Source organism: Taeniopygia guttata, chromosome 14, assembly GCF_048771995.1.
Source record: "Taeniopygia guttata chromosome 14, bTaeGut7.mat, whole genome shotgun sequence".
NCBI classification, from domain to species: Eukaryota; Metazoa; Chordata; class Aves; order Passeriformes; family Estrildidae; genus Taeniopygia; species Taeniopygia guttata.
The window spans coordinates 2,829,467-2,848,404 of record NC_133039.1 but is presented as its reverse complement, the minus strand read 5'-3'; the positions used below and the strand labels follow the sequence as shown (position 1 = coordinate 2,848,404).

The 18,938-nt window shown below is 41.0% G+C and overlaps 2 protein-coding genes across 8 annotated transcripts in view; one reads left to right on the top strand and one right to left on the bottom strand.

Moving 5' to 3' along the window:
• The window catches only part of GPR146 (G protein-coupled receptor 146), a 48,799-nt gene extending 46,431 nt beyond the window's left edge, over positions 1 to 2,368 (bottom strand). Inside the window, exon 1 of one of the 2 annotated variants that reach the window (XM_030285203.4) lies at positions 1,620 to 2,368. The gene's annotated coding sequence lies outside the window, so the exon portion shown is untranslated. The remainder of the gene's footprint in view (positions 1 to 1,619) is intronic. The other variant, XM_072935761.1, reaches the window with a different exon arrangement.
• The window catches only part of CHLSN (cholesin), a 120,783-nt gene that overhangs the window by 88,010 nt on the left and 13,835 nt on the right, over positions 1 to 18,938 (top strand). For 4 of the 6 annotated variants that reach the window (XM_072935767.1, XM_030285210.4, XM_072935768.1 and 1 more), the window contains one exon: positions 8,408 to 8,604. In XM_072935767.1, coding sequence (XP_072791868.1) covers positions 8,408 to 8,604 — 197 coding nt within the window. Of the gene's footprint in view, positions 1 to 912; positions 1,441 to 8,407; positions 8,605 to 18,938 lie in introns of all 6 variants that reach the window. The other 2 variants (XM_072935765.1, XM_072935766.1) reach the window with 1 other exon arrangement.

Below are 18,938 nucleotides of genomic sequence, written 5' to 3'. Positions count from 1 at the left end.
TAAGCTTTCCTTGTCTGAAATGTTAAATAAAGACTTTAATGAGTTCCTCTGCATAAGGATAAATTTAGCTCCAAGAGCAGTGCAAAGCAGACTTGTTGATTGGTGGTGGGAATGATTGCTGTGATTCCTGAGCTATGAAGGTGCTGTCATTTCTGCAAAGGATCTGTGCAGGGGAGGCAAAACAGAGAACTGACTCTGCAAAATGAATTGTGGGTCTGTGGGCATGCCCAGAACTTCATGTAGGATCCTATTCTATTATGAATCATAACTTTGCTTTTTTGTTGTAAATGATTGTTCTTTAATTACACCTTCAGCTATAATTTTGTGATCCTTTTGTGTGAAAAGTTCAAAACTGCATTAATAAATTAGTCTAGAAACTTCTTACTATTTAAATACTGCCTCAGCTATTTTCATAGCTTTATTAGAACAGCTCATGCTTCAACTTACGGCGTTTACTTTTGGTCATGGGGGTGTTCTCCAGGTCATTCTTTAAGTGGGTGAGTCACCCATTTCTGTGTGACATGCAAATAACAAAATGACCCTTTAAAAGTGCATGTTTTCCAAGGAAACTGCACCTGCAGATGCACATCTGCACTTGCTGCGCTAAATTCCTGCTTTCTGACTGCTGGTACTGAGCTGGAGATGCTGGGAAGTCTCTTCTCTCTACCTTCAGACTTTGTACCTTACAGGCTGGGATAAAGAGGTTCCAAAACATTGAAGTGGAAGGGGAGGCATCAGTCCCTCTCCAGCAGTGAGCATGTGTGTTGCTGTCAACATCTCAGGATGTCCAGCGGGAGGGGGACAAGCATTGTTGTTCTTGCTCCACAGGCACCTATTTATTATCTGTCCCAGTGAATTCCTGCCTCTGCTGGAGAAGAGATGGAGCTATCATTATTTTTGCTTGCCTTGCAGATGGCAGGCTTTGATGTCACTCTCTGCATCTCACTGAGGTCTACGTAAATCATCTGAAGTTGGCCAAAAACTTGAGAAGACTGTTGTAATCTACAGCTGTTATCTGTGCCTTCCCCATTTTTATTGGGAATAAAGCCTGTTTGCATTAGGGTAACGGCAAATACCTGTGTTGGTCGTTCCTAAACAACGTGCCAGAAATCCCCCTTGGCTGTGTTAACAACTAATTGCCAAGTTCTTTTTGACCAAACCATCAGCCTAGCCCCCGTGCATGCACGCTGCTTGAGTCGTGGTGCAGAGCAGCACATGCAACTCGGTGCAAGTATGTTCTGTATGTGGCTGCTATGGTGATTAAAATACATAAATAAAATAGATAAATATGGACTGTATTAGAAATCCATTACTGGCGCTGTCTCAGATCGCAGGCAGCTCCAGCGTGCGCTGTCAGCTCCGAGCGGCAGCTCCTGGGGGGGCTGCACTTACGCAATGGCCCTGTCCTACCTTGTCAGCTCCAAATTCGACACAAAACGGGTAAACAAAGGCCTTTTGTGCGGGGTTTATAGTTCGGTGGGGATTAGTGGCCTGACACGGTTCTCAGCCGGGCCAGCCCGGCGTTAAGCCGCCCGAGGTTAAGGAGGGCGGCGCGGGGCCGGCTGCAGCACCGGGGCTCCCCTCGGACGGACAGACTGCCAAAAGCAGGCTCTGCTTACCTGGGCTGGCGTGTCCCTGGCGTGTCCCTCGTGTCCCCCTCGTGTTCCCGGTGCCTCAGGATGCCGCTGCCCTCCGGCACTTGCTCTCAGTCCGTCCCGCAGCTCCAGGGGTCCCCTCGGCCGGCTCGGACATCCTACCCCGCTCCTGGGCTCCGCCTGCATCCGATCCCCGCTTTGCTTCCCCCTCGCTCACCTTTTAGCATTCTCTGACCGTAAAATCCATCTCTTTCCTGAAATGCAGAACGATGCACTTGTCCAATGAAGTTTTTCCAGGCGAGATTCAAATTCCAAACAAGCCTTTCATTTCCTTCGCGCTGGGGGGAGAGCGAAGGCAGGGAGGCGAAGGGAAGCGCTCGCTTCCTTTAAATCCCCACCAGCGTCTTCCCAGCGCTGGAGGAGAAGCAGCTTGTCATGGTGATCTTCGGAGTTTAACTTCAGAGGGGGAGGGAGAAAGTGGAAAGCAAACTGAATGCTGTAGTGGAGATTTCTCTCTTCCCCCACTGGGCCCCTTGCCGACTGTTTTTATTGATTTCAATCACTGGAGGCTCGCTGGCTCTCAGAAGAAACACTGTGTAATGTGTTCTTTCCTGGCTTTCATTAAAGAAACTCAATGCAGTGCGGTCACGCTGCCGAGCTCGCCTGGCAACCTGCCTACACCCTGTGGTACCTCTTTCATTGGAGGAGATCGAGCTCGTGGTTTGGGGTTGGTTTATTTATTTTTTTTCTAATTCTCCAGCAAGGATTTCAAAACAGCCTCTGCTCTGCTTCTACCTCCTCTCACAGCCCAAAGCCTTTTTAAGCCAGAAATTGTCAGCACCACTAAAAGGGGCGACTTTGGTGGCAAAGAAAGCGCCGAGTGCTGCGACAGTCTCGTGCTCCTTCTATTAAAATTCCTCTGCGTTTCTGGGGAGGGTTAAAAGGGCTGTGTGTAAGCCACAGGGATGTGGATACAAATGATTTCCGAGGGGGCTTCCTTTTTTTTTTCTTTTTTTCTTTTTTTTTCCCCAGTTCCATGTTCTCCTGATTGCTTAACACGCTTTAATTAAGAGTAAGGGAGTAAGCAAAGTCCTTCAGCAAATATGTGAAAATTCCTGGCCGCACTGTAGTTGCAAATGAAGCAAATCTGCATTCCCCGAGTCTGCAGTTGTGATGGTGTCTCAAGTATTTCTGTTGTACTCAAGGCTGTGATACTGGTGGAGAAAAATGAGAAATACAATACGATCCTAATTTATGCCTTAGAACTTAATCTGCCACAGCGCAGGAGTATGTACTTTATAGGAGTAACAGTCTATAAAGTGGAATTCAACAAGCTGCATTCCTTAAGTTGTGTATTCTGTGTGCCTGTAAATGCTTTCATGTAATTTAGTAAATTGATCAATTTCTTCTTATTCAGCAGTTGCTAATGATAACACTTTATGTGCTCTTCACAATTAGCTGTAAATCTGAGACAAGCAAAGATCACACAGTTGTAAATTAAACCAGGTTTCAAGCTCATCGAGGTGCATCAGTTCTAAATTACAGCTGCAAGTTTAGGGTGCTACCTAATCACTTGTATTCCTGAGATACTATAGTTGTATAGACAAGGAGGCTTAAAAAAACAAAAAAATAAACAAAAAAAAACCCAAACAAAATCCCAACATTTACATGACCAAAAAATAATCCTTTTCTGGGACAGAAAGATAAAAAGGCTGTTCTTACTTAAATCTGGTTTCCTGCAGAACTTGTTTGAGGCTTCTCTGCCTGGGTTAAATCTACAGAAAGCTTTCCTAATCATCTTAATATAAATTATTGACAGTGTTTTTGTTGTGAGGAGTTGAGATTCTACAAACACTTAGCTTTTATGAAAAATTTTGTATTTTTCTTTGAGCAGTATATAACTTGTATAAGGTCTTCCTCTGTAAGTGCTACAGACAGTGCATAAAGAGTACTTCTACGTGTTGCTTTTCATTTAAAATTTGCTTTCTGCATGACAATGAAATTTCATATGCCCTCTCTGGTCGTACTTCTTCTCTTCATGGGATGATAAATGATAGAAAACAATTATTTAAATTCAGTATGGCCTTGAACTCTTTTATGCAAATTCTCTAGCTGTAGTTGTAGCACAACTCTTTGGTCAGCCTTGGATAGTAAATAATTTGTCAATCTTTCTTTTATGAACCTTTTGTCTAAGGGTCTGCCAGCCTTTCTTCTCTGTGGGTTTTGATCTGTGTTTATGGATTCCGCTTTTTGTTTTTAGGCTGGCAGATGGCCAGTTATTTATCTGGCTTCATGTGTATTGTGTGAGGCAGAAGCAGGACGTTTTGCATGCTGATATCATCCACGGGGCATCTGGGGGGCAAAAGGCTGCTCCTAAGCAGAAGCCATTACGTGATGTGTCAGTAGCTCTTGGTCAGTGAACAAAGCCCCTTTTGACATTTCTCTGTGTTAAAAGTTATTTCATAACATGAGCTTCATGAACAAACAAGGTGATACAATGCTTCTACTATGAAATAAGCCATATAATCCATTTCCCCTCCATTTTGAACTCTCCAGAGTTCAAAAATTTGATGCCCTATTTATACATTTGTCACTGTTATTTATTCCTTTGAATTTCTGCGCTTGCTTGCTTTGCTGCTGTACAGATTTCTGGTGCTGTGCTGGGAGAAAAGGATAAAAGGATATTGGTTTTGGAGGAGCTGGATTCACTAGTTCTAATAAATAGTGAATTTGGTGTTGTGGCTTGGTTTGTGGTTCCTTCTATAGGTTTGGCAGCAAAGCCAAAACCCTGATCAGGCAGGAAGTTCAGACCTACAGAGACGAATCCCAAAGGCAGAATTTCATAGATGAGTATTCTGTTCACTGTGGCAATTCCTGAGTTTCTGACTCTGTCAACATTATTCTGTGCTGGCAATGGACAATCAGGGATGCAAATGTGGGAATTTTGGAGGAGTGAGGAGGAGGAACAGCAGAAGTCTTTAGGAGATGTCTTCAGTTCTACTTAAGTGTGAGGCCATCAAGGACTGGAAGCAAATTAAAAAATGCACTTAGTGCTCTATGGAAGCACAACACAATTAGTGTGCTGTTATTAGTGCTGTTATTCCTTTCTTGGTGCTGCTTGCTCAGTTATTGGAGTTCATAATCCCCTGGCAGTGCAAGCTTTTATGCAGATACAAAAACTGCCCTCAAAAATGACACCTGTTAGGTTTTGCTGCTCTCATTGCAGAAAAAAAAAAAAAAAAAAAAAAAAGGTAATGTATCTTAAAGAGAACTTGTACATCTTTGTGCTGGTTTCTCTTGCAGTGCTAGTTCTATTTCTCTATTCTGTATTGCTTAGCAGGGCTGCTTTTTAGTATTAAACACTTCCTGCCTGTGTGAGCTGGCTCCCCATTTATGATTGTAAGCTCACTTCTAAGGATCATTTATAAAATGTTTCAAAGTTGTGCAATATTTCCAGATTACAAAGAATGATGGAAAGCTTTAACCAGTATCTAAAAGTGCTACAGCTGAAGCCTCCAGCTATTTTGAGTCAGATGCCTTGGACTATTTAGAGCATATTGCTATATTTACACACAGTTCAGAAAGTTGGAGGCTGGCATTGATGAGAAGCAGTGTATTGGCACCCACAGCCTTGGCCTGCAGATGGACATGGTATGATACAAACTTCGGGAATTTGCTTGCTCATATCTCTGTTGACTGGGCTTCTATGAGCAGAAGTGTGAAAGATTTGGGGGTCTGCCTTTCACTCAAAAAATGGCATCCAGTGGCAATATCCCTTTTAGCACCTTTTCAGGCCTTCTGGAAAGTTTACAAGTGGAAGACTCCCACCTCCTTAATCATGAGAAAACGCTGGCTCTCCTCTGAATGTCATTCATTCAAGTGTGCTGACCTGGCCTGACCTTGTTTAGGTTGGGATCTAATGAGCCCACAGCCCAAGGTGGTGTGGTAGCTCTCAGCAGGCTTTGCAAATAAGCAAGTGCTGTTTTCCTGTGTGCATGTGGTTTAAATTTATCATGTCAATAAACAAGTGTCTCACATGCTCAAATAGGGACTTTACAATGTTGTACTTAAGGCTAAATTGTAGCGCTACAAATTGTGATGTCACTTTATAAATATAGAAGGAGACAACCTGGAATATTTATGACCTCAAAACAATGAAGTCCTGTTGGTGGTTTTTTTTTTTTTTAGTTTAAATAATGACATAACACTAAAACTCTTAATCCAAATGGGTCACAAACATCTTCCAGGCAAACAGTCACACTAATGGTTTGGGGAAAACAAAAGAACAAACTCAGGCTGTTGATTTAAGGAAAAAAGAGGTGCATCAATAGCTTAATAAATAATAAATACAGCTAGGATTTAAATTCCAGTGGAAGGTTTTGTTTTGTTTTCTTTCAAGTCCCCAGGTTTGGGGGAAGGAATTTTTTTAATATAAATAAAATTACCCTCACTGATAAAATCACCCTCAGCTTCAGTAGGGACTGTACCACCAAACACAGTATTTTCTGAAGCAGATAAAACCTAAGGCATTCAAATCAAAAACTAGTTTAGGACAGACTGTGGCACATCCTACTAAGTGAAGCAAGTTGACATGGATGGGTAGAAGTATACTTGGAGCTAGAGAAGTTGTTTGAGCTGTTGTGAGGACTCTGTCAGTGCCTGTGCTGGGAGCCCCAGGCAGAGGCTGATGTGTCCAGGTTTCCCTGGATGATGCTGTGGGCCAGCAGAAGGCACCTCCAGCTGTAAATCCCAATTCTTTCCTGCCAGGACAGCCCTGCAGGAGAACAATGCTCTTGTCTCAGGCATTCCACAGCCCATCCATGCTGGAAACAAACGTTGTTAGGGCTTGGCATTTACGTTGGGACCTACAGAGAGGGAGCAACTTGTTTTGTTTTTAATGGAGCGGTCAGGGAGAAGGATAAAAAGCTTTTTGATAATGTGAGGAATGTGAGGTGGGGGAAGGGAAGTAACCAAGATATGCATTTACTGTAAGTATGAAGAAGCAGAGGCTTCTTTATCGGACTGGCTCTAATGATGTGCCACAGTCACTTTATTTGAAAGCTTCATGGCTCACAGAAAAGTAAACAAATTCATTACATTATTTTTAAAAGAAGATTAACTGTAGTGTGTTGTCTGTTGGACAGCTGCTGTAGTAATCTTTTACAAACACTTTATAAATGACCACCCTCAGTGTTTTCTAGGGCTTTGTGTGGCTGGATTGTTATTTTAGTAAGTACCAGGGTGGATTTTCAAATGCAAACGTTGTTTCCTGTGTAACAAATTCAATTCTACCTTCACCCTAAATATTATTTTGTTCTCAGCATGAACTATAAAATCTCTTCTATACTAATGCAACATATGTTGCCTTTTTGCATGTGTTTGCAATGAATGCTAGCTTTTCAATAAAAGTACATAAAAAGCATTTTAAACAAGAAAAAGCAACTCCGCTTTAGTGTCCTACTTCCATTAGTTCTGATTTCTGCTTTCTTAACCTTTCTTTGGTCTGTGAAAATACCAAGTTGAAAAGATGAGTCAGAGCCAGCTTAGTTGATAGGTGAATTGACACTGAACAAATGTTTAAACCCCAACAGGTGTCTTGGGCAAATAAGACTGTGTTCAGGTATTGCCTTGTTTAACATTCTTTGGTTGAATGTCAGCAAGAATAACCTTATTTAGCTCTGTGTCTGGATTTGTGTTTGAAAGCCTTGGACTGACACAAATTAATGTAACACTGAGGATTTGTGAACTTATAAAGTGGTTTTAACCAATCTTGCCATAAAGCAGTTGATCTTGTGCATTCAGGTTCCAGTTACAGATTCCTTGAACAGGTGAGGGGGGCAGGGAGAGGAGGAGGAGCAGGGAGAGGAGGAAGAGCATTTCTTTCTCACCCACTTGGCCTCCGTGGGTGTCCCAGGCTCTAGCAGAGGACCATACCTGGCAAGTACCTCCCTCAGACATCTGGGAATGCCTGGAATGAATCTCATCTTGCTATGGAATAGCATTTTTATTTATACACAACATAACCTCACATTGGATTTTCCAGGATAAACACAGTGTTTATAGTCAGATAAACTATTTAAAGCTCTTCATCTGTATGTGAAATACTTATTTTCATTTGGGATCTACTGATGCATATATTTATGGTAACATGGTTTTAGATGTGAATAATTAACTGTTCTGTCTGCAAACCTAAAGGAATGTCAACCTTTGTGAGATATGTATCTGTGTATATTGAAGATTGTGCAAATGTTTCCTCAAGATTGCTAAAGGATCTCCAAGAGGTCTTGGATGAAGGAGGAAGTTGTCACATCATTGCCCTTGGCAAAATCGAGATGAAGCCTCTGCATGGCAGACAGAGGTTTTCTCAGTCCAGGGACGTGTGTGATTACACAACAAACACAAACTGAGGACCTTCAGGAAACCCTGCTGCTCCCACTGAAATGTGTGTGTGCTGAAAAATCATCCCAAGCCTCCATCTGCTGTGAGACAGCCTCTGCTGTTCACATGCCCTCCTGAGGTTTGGGTGTGTTAGAAATGATTTTTAATACACAGGTGGAAGGTGCTCAGGTTGCTGCAGTTCTCAGAGCAGTATCAACATCTATAGAGGGCAGCTCGACAGATCTCCCTGAGTGCAGCATTTGCAGTCCTGGGAGTTGGGCAGAGAGGTGATGGAAGTACAGTGAACAGTAAAAATAAAAAACGTGAACCTTCTGGTTTAAAATATTACCTGTGCCCTGTAATTACACTTATGCATATTTTGTTCACTTTCCTATAGAAAGAAAACCACTTAATTTAAATGTTAATTATTTCAGGCTACAAAAGAAGAAGAGCTTATTGCAGAGGAAGAGGAAGAACTTACTCCAGAGGAAAAGAGGAAACTGGAAAGGAAATTAAAAAAAGAGCGCAAGAAGAAGGAGAGACAGCTGATGAGGGAAGCTGGAATCCCCATTAAAAAGGTGGAGCCCAAAAAGCCATCGGGATCTGAGCGGGCTCTGGCCTATTTAACCAGGTAAGAACTGTAAAACCACTGCAGGTGCTGCCTGCAGAAGTCAGCTGGAAAGCAGTAACCAAAGCAAGCTGTACCAAGCAATAACACATTAAAGGAAATGGCTGCAGTTAAGTACTAAGTTAATGTTTCATCTCAGTTGACACCCTGGAGGACAGTTGATCACCCCATTGTGTTTCTATTACAGCAACAACAGAGAGAAGTTAAGTATGGTACAAACATCTTATAGAAAGGCCAGCTCCTGTCCTGAAGATCTTTTGGTTGTTATATAAATATCACAGGCTTAGCTGCACTTACAGAGATGAAAGGCACATTGCAAAAAAGATTGCATTGAGAAAATGAGTTTTGTTTCTTCAGTGTGCTGTTCTAGGCAAAGGACTTCCAGTTGTTCTCTTTATATAAGCAAATTCCATGGAGTGGTTAAGCATTGCAGAGTCCGAATTTAACCACCTGCAGAATGTTTGGGTATTTCTAGATAGTTAATAGTGTACAATGACTGATTTTTGCGCACCAAAGTGTACAGGGCTGATTTCAGATTGTTAGCGCTGTTAGCACAATTATTAGAAGACTTAAAATTCCAGCATAAAGCAAAGTCTATGGTTAAACTAAAGGACTGCAGCAAAGTGCTCAGGGTACCCCACAGACAGTAAAGAGGTCATGTACAAACAGGAAGATAATGTTTATTTTGTTCCAAACTGCAAAATACACCCTGGCTGTAAGACCTCCAGAAGACTGGCATGTTACCAGTAGTGGGTTACCACGTGGAATTAATCCAGGGTTGCATCCCTGCCTGTGCTCAAAACTGAAGCATCCAGACTGTCTGAATTGTTACTTACCACTCACAGTGGGAAGGGAGGAAATTAATTGCATTCCAGGCAGAGGGACATGTGCATTTTTGTTACATAACCCTCAGCATGCAGCGATAGCAAAATGGCAATAATATTTTTGATCTGGAAAACAGCTGGAGCAGTTCACCACTGTTTTGAACTGCAAATAGATTGACAGTTAGCTTTGAACCATCCCCTCAGCCTGCTCTCTGGGATGTGTGCTCTGGTAAATGGTGGATCTCCAGATAATGCATTTCAGGTTTGGAAAGTAAAGGAACAAGCTGTAGGGTTTTGCTTGTTATTCCACTCTTGTCTGTATGGATTTTTGCCTTGTTACATGGGAGAATGTGAAATTATATTTGAACTAATTAGAGTTTCACTTGACCTGAAATAGAAAACCAGCTCTGTCATTTGGTCTTGTCATACAGAGTCTATGGGTTGTATGTACAGCAATAGGCTGTGAGGGATTATTTCAGCAAGAGACAATTTGAATTTTGGGGACTTAACAGGGGTAGTCTTAAGATGCTGATCTGCCAAGCAAACATAGCCATAGTCACCATTCTAGCCCCAAATGTTCCTGGACCATCTTGAACCATTATTAGTTATAGAAAAACAGCTTCATCCTCTTAAACCTAAGACCTTTTTTCAACCCAGTAACACTGCAAAACAAATAACTGGATTTATATGAATCCAAGGAGTAACATACTAGCTGGGGAAGGGAGACAAAAATCCGGGTTCTGGAAATCCATTGCAAACTCTCCAGCATATTGAGTGGGTGAAGTATTTCAGTCTACATGCTTTTGCAGGGCTACGGGTGTGAATAATCTGTGGGAGGATAAGTAAATCTTACAGATACAAGAGATTAATGTAATTGGAAGTTAACAAAAGAGTGCTGTGGATTTGCCCCATCCACAATAAAAGCCTTACATGACAGAAGTGTGGGTGAATGAAGTGGTGTTTGAACTGCCTGATGGCATGTGAATCTCCTGTGGGACAGGTGGAACTCGATGCACTGTGTGATAACTGGAACTGTCATTTTTATTTATTGAGGGGCTGTTTGCAGCAGGAGAGGAGCACAGCTGTACAAAGCTGTCAGGTAATAAGGAGAGCATTGGTGGCAGGAATCGGGCACACAGTGTGCAGGGCAGGGCTGCTCACTGCAGGGCACTGCTCTTCTGGTGCTTGCAGAGCAGCCCTGCAGCAGTGCAGCATTCCAAGGGCTGAACCGAGGCCCTGGCTCCCCTTGGCAGCACTGCCAACCTGTGCCCCCTCTGCTGGGGTCCCCACAAGCTGAGCAGGTCTTCCAGTTTCCCAGCTTTGTTATTTGATTCTAAAAACAAATGGTCCTTGATGCTTTCCAGTCTCCAGAGGGATCAAATTATCATTTTATTGGAAGGCTGTCCTAGCTGGGAGAGGCTTTTTTCACCATGCAGATGCCATGGCCACAGGCAACAGCAGCTGATGCCCCCTCAAAGTGCAGCCCCCAAATGCTGCACTGAGGAGCTGAAGGGTTTCCCCTGTGTGCTGGGTGACTTTGATAGCCCAGATCAGCTCCTTGCTTGTTTGAATGAAATCAGGCTGAGCATGACCAGGTTTATGCTCCTGATGAAGAAAAAGAAAGATTCTTTGCTTTACCAATTTTTATCTCCTCTTTTCCTGGGTGAGATGAGTTCAAGTGGTTCCCAGCACAGTTCTCTTCCAAGGCAGCAGTTGGCAGAGAAATGTTACTGCTGTCAGATCCCCAGCTTGCCCAGGGAGCAGACAGGAAGATCTGAAGATAGAGAGAGGATTAAAAGTAGGGAGCTGAAGCAGAAAGGTTATAAAACTCTGAAAAGGGGGGGGGAAAAGTGAAATAATGGAAAAAATCCCAGAGTGGTAGTGGTACTGAACAGAAGAGAAAAAGAACTCTGTACTATTACTTCAGAGGAATAGGGAAAGGCAGGAGTGATGAAGTATTAGTGGCTAAATAAAGTACTCAAGTAACTTCCTTTTAATGATGACATGCATTGTTTCTTTATGATGGTAAGTGATGATTCAGATTTAAAGGGTATACTAGACTGTCTGATTAATGTGATTCTTGGAAAATCTAGAATAAAAACACATCCTTTCCTGAGCATTAGGTGACTTCACATGAAAAGATGTTGCAATTCTGGAGAATGGTAATTAGGATTAATTATAACCTAACTGACCTTCTGTGGTGTTAAAATGTTGGCAGAACTTGTTTGTCTTGGCAAGCCACCCTCTCCTAGAAGCTGCTGTTCTTGTGTTTGGTTTGGAAAGTTCACTGCCATATGGATCTGCACATATGGATTTCTCCATCAACCATCAGAGGAATAGAGAGAGATCTGAAATGACCTCACTGAAGAAATGTGAAACTATAAGATTCATATCATCTGAAGTAGAAATAATAGATACCATTATCTGGATGTGTGCTGTGAATTACCTAAGCTTAGCAGTTCTATTTATCATGTGCTAAAATTTGAAAAATAAGATGCTGAAGTACAATTATTTTTGAAATTATTTGTACCATACTGTTAGTATAGGTCACTTTTCTTTATATAGGCCTTGTTTTTCTCATTGCCTAATTTAAATTCAAGCAGGATTCAAAGAATGTCAGCAATTTCTTCAAAGTAAAAAGATGCTTCTAGAATAAAACAAACCAAGGGCATGTTACAGAGACAGAAAAGTGAGAGACAGGCAGAGGAAATAGTCTGACTCTGCAGATCCCAAGGTGGTTTTTGCTGAGTGTGGTGGCAGCACTGCTGACAGCCCTGGACAACCCAGGGCAGTTGTTTATCTGCTGGGTTTGCACAATGGAAACAGATCCTGGTCCTCAGTCAAACTTTATTACAAACAGTGCTAAGCCTGGGAGATTTTAAAGCTGAAATGTTGTTCTTCCTTTCAAAGAATACAGAAATTCGAGGGCTGTTGCTGGAAGCATTTTTTTTAATAGTTTGATATTTATTTAATGTATATCATATCTTATATAGATGTAGAAATAGAAATAACATGTAGAAAGTATATCACGTTTTTACTCCTTCTGGAGTAGAGGCCATGTGGAGAAGGGAATCAAGAGGTAGGTTGGTGCTCACTCTGAAATTTCTGATTTTTGAAGGAACCAGCAAAGGCTGGTGCTGGGCTGTAAAGTGGGCAGCAATATTTAAGATTTGTGGCCAGACAGCTCAGATGATGGTGGCCCTTCAGGAAATCACAAACCCATTTGTCCAACCCCTCCTGTGGCAGGCATTTTAAAGTACCTCGACTGGGCTTGTGCCACATTTAGTTTCCCTTGTTGACTCGTAATGTTTCAAAGTTGTTTTACTTCTCACAGGTTACTTTTTTAGCCAGGGTCAGTGATAGCTTTTGATACTTGATTCTGAATTTAAGTAATTTTCATTGCTGCTGGCCTACATAGGTATTTATTTCAAACTTGGCACTGATGTTGATGTTTCACCATCAACAGCTTCAGCTTTTAGATATGAAGAGTAAGTGATAAACTAAAGATCTAAACATACATCTTTTTTATTTCCTTCCAGAGACTGACTCCTCAGGTTGGATAGCAACTAACTTTAGCATTTAATGGCATTTCTCCTCCCCCAACTCTCTAAAACAGATCAAGTTTCCTTCCTGATGGGAAGGTGCAGCATATATCTAAACTCATCAGTTATCTTGAATTTCATAAAATATTGGAGAACTGCTCAAGTAATGAATCTCAATTAGCTAGTAACAAAAATAGTGTGTGAATTTAAGAGAAACTTGTAATTAGACACAGCAGTGTTCCTGAATTCCTTTCAACAACTGGGGCTTTAAGATGTCTTGAAAGAGTCGCAATTCCTCAAAGATTAGGGGAATAGTGGAGGGGAATAGTTTTGCTTTAATAATCCGAGGGTTATTTTTTAAAGGTTCTGGGGCAAGCATTAACTATGGATGTAATTAATCTGTTCCTACACACTTCTAGTAATTTTGTCATATTCATTAGTTCTGTGAGAAGCCTCATGAATCCAGAGTCAGATACAGGATAAATTTGCATTTGGGGTTGTTCTTTCTATGAACTTGGGCAGGCATTTGCTGCTATCTGATTTCAAAGGCTTGCACTTTTCCTAATACTCTCGAGATGAGTGAATTTGTTTTAGCACTTCTCCAAGTTTCTATATTGCTTGACTTCTAATTTTTACCAGGGCCTGACCTGCCTCTAAGTGGGATTCCTCTCCTCGACCTAAAGCAGCATGTCTGTAAAGCTGCAGGTTTTCCACTTGATGTTAAGAAAATGAGATCTTCCTCATTTTAAAGGCAGCCACTGTCTCTGTTCATGGTAAAGGAGTCTCGGCTTGCTGAGAGTGAGTTACCTTGTCATTATCCTACACTCCCTTGTGTAACTTCATCTGATGGAGCCACCTCAGTTTGTCTGCAGTTCCCTAGCAGCCCTGACATTACTCACAAGCTCTACAAAGCTCTCTGTTGCAATGCCCACACCTTTCCTATTTTTAGGGTGTGGGCATGCCAGCAGTTATTCTGGTGGGGGTAGATGGAGGGGGCATATTCACTCCACAGATTTTGTGCTGCTTAGAGCTATTCTGTTATCGTGCTCAAGCACATTATCTTCTGCAGAAGGCAAAGCAGAAAAAATGTTCTGCTGTGTGGGACCTGTTATTAAGCAAGGTTTTTTAAATCATGGTGTTGCCCCACAGGTTGTAAATAATTTCTCCCATCCTGGTGTTTACATCCTGCTTGTGGCTGAGTGGGTTTCTCAGTCTCACTGCCCCTCCAGTGAAGCAGCACATCCCTGATCCTTCCTCTCCTACTGCTCCTTCCAGTCCTGGATGTGCTCTGTTGCTCTTCTTTGAACTCCTGTGCCTGTGATCCTTCTGCAATTGCGACACCTGGAAACAAATGTGGTTTTACTGGAGCTGCCTTCCAGCACCACACAGAAGGGACTGAAGGTCTGTGATTCCTCCCTGCTCCCTGTCACTCTTTGCTTTGTGAGCAACAGCATTGGATTCATCTTTGAGCCATACAATGTTGAGATTTCACATTGAGTTTTCTGAACAATAAAATATTTTTTTTCCTCTCCTCAAACTATTACTGAGTTTTGTGTAAATGACAGTGTTGGCATTTAGAATATGCCCCTACAGCTGTAATACATTCTTCAGAGTCTCTCGTCCTTTTTCAGCCTTGCTGCAGCAGGTCAGATATGCTCCTGTTTCAGAGCTGGCTTTGATACCCATTTCCAGGTATCAGTGTTCTCATTATCCTCTGATTATTCAAACTGTGCATTTAGGATTCTGTGACTGTCACATTACACTCCCAGCAACAGCTATTCAGCTTCTGACTGTTTAATCAAGATGTCTGGTGGCAGCCTGAGTCGATGATTTTCATTCCCTGTGATAGAGTCATTGACTTCTGGATTCACTTTTCTGTGTCTTGATGGCAAGTGATATGTAGATATGTGTTGGAGACATGCCAGTGTTTTTCTAACCCCCACATGACATCCACAGGATGTCAGATTGTGCAGAAATTGCTTTTAAACTGTTATTAACTTCTTGCTGGGTTAGCTGCTTTTTATGGTTCTGATACAACATTTTCACTGCTTTGCAAGAAGCCCATGAATATTTTACTCTAAATTTAGTGAGATCATGCAGATTACTGTTCCTTATCTATATCTCTGGTCTTTTTCCACTTATAAATAATACAGTTCTCCAGAGTGAGTGAGCCAGACTTTGTGTGAAGAGTGCTCACCAAAAGAAAGGTCTTCCATTCAAATCCAATTTTGCAACGCAGATGGTTGAAGAAATGCCTGCACTGGCACTGAACAGAAGACAGTGCTTGTGCAGGAATACTTGGGTCTGGAAACTGAATAACCAGGTTAACTCTCAGATGAGCCTGAATTAAGAAATTGTGGCTCTCTGCAGATGAGCTCAGGCACTGCATGTTGCTGATTTATAAGTGACAGCACTTCTAAGCCAGAGCAGGCACTGAGGCTTCTTGAGCTGCTGCTGAAGATAAACTTGTCAGTTCAAGGTAATGCTGACAAATAATGATATCATTTACTACAAAGTCTAAAAACAGCAACCAAAAGGAAGAACAACAACAAGAAACCCCTTTTAAGTGGCTCAGAGCCAATCTTAGCTATTTTTACCAAGAATTTCTGAGAAGAAAACAAACCTTAGCAAATATATTCTGGGTGCCTGTAATACTACCCTGGAAATGCTCCAGATGGACAGAATTACTGTGTAAAATAATTTCATTCTAATAATCTCTAGCAAGTCCTCTCCATAGTCGTGGATTGAATTATGAAGATCCTAGATCCTTACAAGTATTTTCAGATGTATTTTGCCATATCCAGCTTGCTGGATAAGCAGCTCTGATTTCTAGAGACAAAATAGGTGTTTGGGAGGTTCTGAGATATCAACTTCTAAGACTTCTAAGTTTAGTTATACCTGGAAGTTCTGAGATGTTGCAAGTATTTCTGTGGTATTTTCAACTCATTCAGAAGTAAGTTAAAAACATCAATGATTGCGTGATTTTCCAGCCAAATTAGTAAATGCTTATGATGCAACTCATTCAACTGAGCTTTGGAAGAGCAGCTGGACTAACACAACCTTCCCTGAACAAACCTTTTATGGTTTAGCTATTAGTATTATCCTGGATAAAGTACTTCCTATAGGGAATGGGTTTGGAGTAGCTTTCTTACCCCTTTGATAAGCATGAATGTATGGCTTGAGTGGAGAAGGAAAGGGAAGCTCAGGTCCATGGTAAATTTTCCTCAGTTGGAGTCAGTAGCTCTTCCATCTTTCAGAATCTGCTCATTGTCCTATTTAGATTATGTAGAGGAAAGAGATTTCTTTACTAATTTCCATAACCATAAATGGTCACTAAAATTAACAAAAGAAAAAAAATGGAATAGGGAACTCTAATCCTGCTTTATGGCTCTAAATCAAATTATTTGTATTTCTAAATCTTCGCATTAATTTTATGGAAGGTCACAAGTACACCTCTCAAAGCATATTTCAGTAAAAGCTGCAGAGTGATTTACTTTGGAACCTTCTGTCTCTTTGCACTTCTACCATTTTTTCAGTGTGAAACAAAGCTGTCAAAATATTTACTTGGGCATTTTGTTCAAATATTCTCATATGGAAATAGTGTATTTAATAACATCATTAACATGAATTCGCAAATCCTTTCATCTGACATCTATCATTTACCAACTGGATCAACTGAAAAATACCTGACTGCTCAGCCCTGTCTTTAAAGAGATTTTTATATGTTTTTTTAAAACATACTGTCTCTATCTTCTCTCCACCATAGCAATGATAATTTGCTTTTCCATCACACCTTTCCTGCTAGCATATCACAACTGTGTTTTGATAAATAAATGAGAAGTATTTTGACACTGATTTATTTACTCTCCTTATGACAGCTGTTGAGAAAGTGTTGTGTTACCCTGTTTTTCAAGTGATAAATTAAACAGTGATGAAGTTTGTGACTCACCAGTCCCTGTACTGTGCAAAGGTCTCCTCTCAGGGAAGTGAGGTGAGGGAGAGTGGGTTTAACTTCCTTCTCATCTGAGCTCTTTGGCCCTGGACTGATTTCTGCTCCCAGCAGACCTGCAGGACTTGGCTCAATTCCTTCTTTTGAAAGTGAAGTTTGCATGGATTTCGTTCTGTGCTGGCATCTCAGGGCAGTCCTGAAGGTCTCTGGTGGGCGTGAAGGGTTAATGGATGAATATTCCAAACCTTTCCATAGGGAGATGTTGGTGACTTTCATGGTTGGGGTGTCCTTCCTGCTATTGCTGCAGGTGACCACAGCAGCTTTATTCCACTTCATAGCTGCTGATAAAACTAGGAACAAAAATTCCCAACTTTGCCATGTATGTATGGTGGCCCTTAAGATGATTTATATGCCTGAGGAAGCTTCCAAGGCGTTCTTGGTGAATTATTTTTGGTTTTTTTTCCCAAAAAAAACCCCAAAATTAATTCAAAAATTCATTCAATACCAAAATCCATTCAAAAATTTAGTTTGTTTTTATTTACTGCTAATTTTAGCAATAGGATGGTTAGAATTTCTGAAATGTATCACATATATGTTGTCACAATTATAAGCTGTGCTAGCAGTACTTAACTGCTGGACTGTAAAGTGCTTCCTCAAATGGGGAAGACTAGATTACAAGTATTAAATCCAAGAATACTGAGATAAAAATAGTTAAGGTCACTTTGTCTGACTCTCTTTCCTGTAAAATGGCATCTTGATTTTTGAACCTGGTTAAGAAAAATGAATGTCTCTTTTTTCAATAACTCGTTTCCAGTAAAAGAAAAATTAGTATAAATGGAATTTCTAAACAGTTTATTAAATGTAGCCATTAGATATTTATCGCTGATATGTGGCTTTCATCTTTTATAGTATTATACAAAAGAGATTGCATCTAATTGAATAATTAAGCAGCTTTAATATATTATTTCATCTGATATTAATTTCAGAAACCTTGTGAGATGTATTAGGGAGATTCAGAAGTCTTTAATAACAGACCAGTCTGCTTCAGGACTGTATCCTGACAGTAAGGAGACATCATCACTCCTCACTGAAGTGCTCAAAACCTCACACAAGCACTTTGATCTTTTCCATTTGTCTTTGGGGAGAATTTGTCAGTGTTCAGGTCAAATAAAACCAGAATAATTAAAAGAATTCATTTCACATACAAGTATTACAATTACCTCTTGATATTTTTTAACTAAAAGCAGATGGCAGGGGTTATTTGCTTTATTTTGGGACTATTTCATTTGCAGGGAGGTTGCATTGAGGGAGTGTGCAGCACAGCTTTTTCTCCCAGCTTCTGAAGTCTGCTCTCCCCTGGCTCTCCGAACTCCCTGCCCCACTCCTGGCTCCCAGCCCAGGCATCCCATCCTCACCCTCCTTCTGGCTTTGAGAAAAGGCATTTTGTGCTCACCCATCTTCCTCCATTCACACTAGGTTCTTGACATGGCAGAAGTGCAAAAGGGAGTTTTTATGTTTTCTCTCTGTCATAAAATTCAGATCTGGGAGAATTAACATCGCTACTCACTTCCTCAAACACATTCAAATTATTCATCCAGTGCCCAAATACTTGTCATGGTGGTGAGGAGTTTCGTAGCTCTAGGGAATCATTTAGACTAGTCAGCCAAAGCCAAAATTAAAATTTAAAATGCAATTGGCAATGATTATTAATCAATTAGCTCCAGGGAGCTGTCAAGGTTTCCTAACCAGAGTTAGAATAACAAGAAGTATTTTTGAAATAATAAAACTAGATCCTTAATAAAATTTGTCTCCTCCTTCACACATTTATTAATACAGTGGTGCCTAAAAACGTATCAGTAATTACTTTTCTATGAATGAAATTGGATTGGAATGAGAGCCATCTTCAGGAAGCAGTAATTGACATATCAATTTCTTTAAACATATATAACTTAAAATCTTAGTGGTGCAACACATGTCACAAGGAGGGGAATCTTACACTGCCCTAAACACCTTGGTGTGACA